The 2435-nt window shown below is 49.3% G+C and overlaps 1 protein-coding gene across 1 annotated transcript in view; it reads left to right on the top strand.

The window, feature by feature from the left end:
• AFDN (afadin, adherens junction formation factor) overlaps nt 1–2435 on the top strand; it is a 182195-nt gene that overhangs the window by 57512 nt on the left and 122248 nt on the right. Inside the window, exon 10 of the mRNA XM_019526929.1 lies at nt 2106–2200. Coding sequence (XP_019382474.1) covers nt 2106–2200 — 95 coding nt within the window. The remainder of the gene's footprint in view (nt 1–2105; nt 2201–2435) is intronic.

The following is a 2435-nucleotide window of genomic DNA, read 5'->3' as shown; positions in this document are numbered from 1 at the left end:
CCCCCCCCCCCCCCCCCCCGGAGACGTGCATGGGGCAGGATCCAGACTTGCTGTTGTGAGCTTGGGGCTCCCTCCACCCCCGGTGCCCTCCCCCCAGGGGCCTCTGCAGCCCAGTGGGCAAGACCAAACAGGATGAGGAAGCTCAGTGTCACTGCCACGAGCCCTGCACCACCATGGTGAGGAACCTCCAGCCCACCTGGCAGCGGTGCGGGGTGGTGGGGCGTAGCTGTGCTCCCTGGTGCTTCTGGGAGGGCGGGGGGCACCTTGCCATGGTGGTGTGGGAGTTGTGGTGGTGGCACTAAACTTCCTCACCAGGTCCTGCTCTGCCCTGCCACGCTGGGCCGTGGAAGTCCCAGGGAGAGGGCAGCAGGGCAGGGAATCCTTAGTCTGCAGCAGGTAGCCTGCATCTGCCTCTCTCCTCCCCCACCCATGCACTCAGTTCAGCCAGTGGGGGAGGGGAGCTGGGTTTTGCTCCGCCACAGTAGCTGCTGCTTCTCCCAGGCAGCAGCCAGGGCTCAGGTGCAGCTGCAGGGGGCAGGAGGCTGTGGGCCTGGGTCCCTGGCCCTGTAGTCCTGGCAGCTGGGGGCTGCCTCCGGCAGTGCTGGGGGAGGGGCAGGGCTGGGAAGCTGTGGGTGGGGGGAGTAAGGGGCAGCAGCAGGGGGGTCTGTGGGTGGAGAGAGAGGGGCAGTGGCATGGGCAGGACACTGGCATATTGAGGCCACTCAGTGCCACAAAGCAGTATAAGGGACAGCTGCAGCTGGGCCTGGGTCCTGGTGAGTGAAGGTGATGGGGAGCTCTGATTTTTTTTTTTTTGTTTTTTTGTTTTTTTCCATGATAAACCCAAAATCAACCACCAAAATGTATAGGTGTTTAGAATTTGTTTTATTACCGTGATTGAGGCAGTGGTTGGCTTCCAAATGGCTTTAAGATTGTAAATGTATCAATAAAATGTGTTCAACTGATACCTATATAGAGAGGGGGAGGGGGCATTTCATTTTAATCATGGAAAAAACTGGATTGGAGGGGTGGGGGGGGTTCATCAGACAATTTGTGATTTTTATCATGGAAAACCAGGATTCCTGATGATAAATGAATATAAAATGAGTGATCCAGGAAAGCTAGTTTAGGAACTTATTTCCAGCACCAGCTCCATGACAGTCAGCAGCAGCGGTGGCCACAGACCAGCCCCATTCTGCCCAGTCAAGAAGAAGTTAGGGGTAGCACCTTCAGGCAGGGTTGGGGCTGTGGAACCCAGCTGGGAGCCAGAGGATAAGGAAAGCAGAGGGGTGGAAGCAGGCAGGTGGTGGGGGAGTGCAAGCTGTGGGGGTGAGGTCCATGGTCTCCCTCTCATCCCTTCCTATTGTGTGCTGCTTTTTCTGCTGCATGAGTCACCCCAGCGTGGGGCAGGTGGCAGCTCTGCTCTGATCTTGAACTTGGGATTAGAGCAAAACCTCTGCTTGCCCTAGGCTAGTACTCAAATCTAACATGAGGCTCTTTTTTCCCCCCTGCGTTGTTTGGTGGTAGAAAAATGTTGTCTTAGATTTAAGTAAATATGGTACTACTAAAATTTTGGAGACTCTTTCAACATCTGGTAAAGGGGGGAGGGTGAGGAGGAAAGGGACATGGCTGTTCAGTTGCTGACTATTTTGACACATTGATGGGAGCATGTGTTTCATTAGAGATACCCTCATGGAGATGAGACTGATCTCTATTTAACCACTTTGTAGGTGTCAACCCTACAGACATTTTAATTCACACTCATGTTTTTTGGGTTCGTATATGACATTTGCTTCTAAGCTACTAATTAGACACACATGAATATACCTGAGTCCATGCACAAATCTGAGAAAAATAACTTTCCTTTCTTCACTTCGAAAAATGATTTTCCGTGATGATTTACCTTCCATAGGGTCTCATTTACATAACCGTTAGCAGCTTTTCATTGCTTCTCAAGAAAGTTAAGGAAGTAAAAAATCAGGTTAACTTTTAGTTGACCTTCTTAACTCTGAATGTATAATGGTTTGAATTACCTATTATGAATATCACACTGTCAAATAGTGAAGCTGTGATACTTACAAATGAAGTGCTTTCCACTTGCTCCACAGATGGTTCTGACTCCAGAGATAAGCCAAAGCTTTATCGTCTACAATTAAGTGTTACTGAAGTTGGAACAGAAAAATTTGATGACAGTTCTATCCAGGTAAGGAGAGAGTCTCAAGTGAAAGAACTGATCAATTTCAGCCAGTCATGTGTGAGACCGTGGGAATTTGCCTAGTACTTTAGTGATCTTAACCATTGAATTATTCAACTTTAGCCTGTTTCGGACTTTCACATTATTAAGTGTTAATACAAAATGTATTAAAAATCCACTTGTTACCCCACTTGCTTCTTCCTGACCAATCTGATTTACCCTTTGAAGCTAGAGGGCTGATGAG

The sequence above is a fragment of the Gavialis gangeticus genome, unplaced genomic scaffold (assembly GCF_001723915.1).
Source record: "Gavialis gangeticus isolate Ggan-Ray unplaced genomic scaffold, GavGan_comp1, whole genome shotgun sequence".
Classification (NCBI taxonomy): Eukaryota; Metazoa; Chordata; order Crocodylia; family Gavialidae; genus Gavialis; species Gavialis gangeticus.
This window is presented reverse-complemented; position numbering and strand designations above follow the sequence as displayed.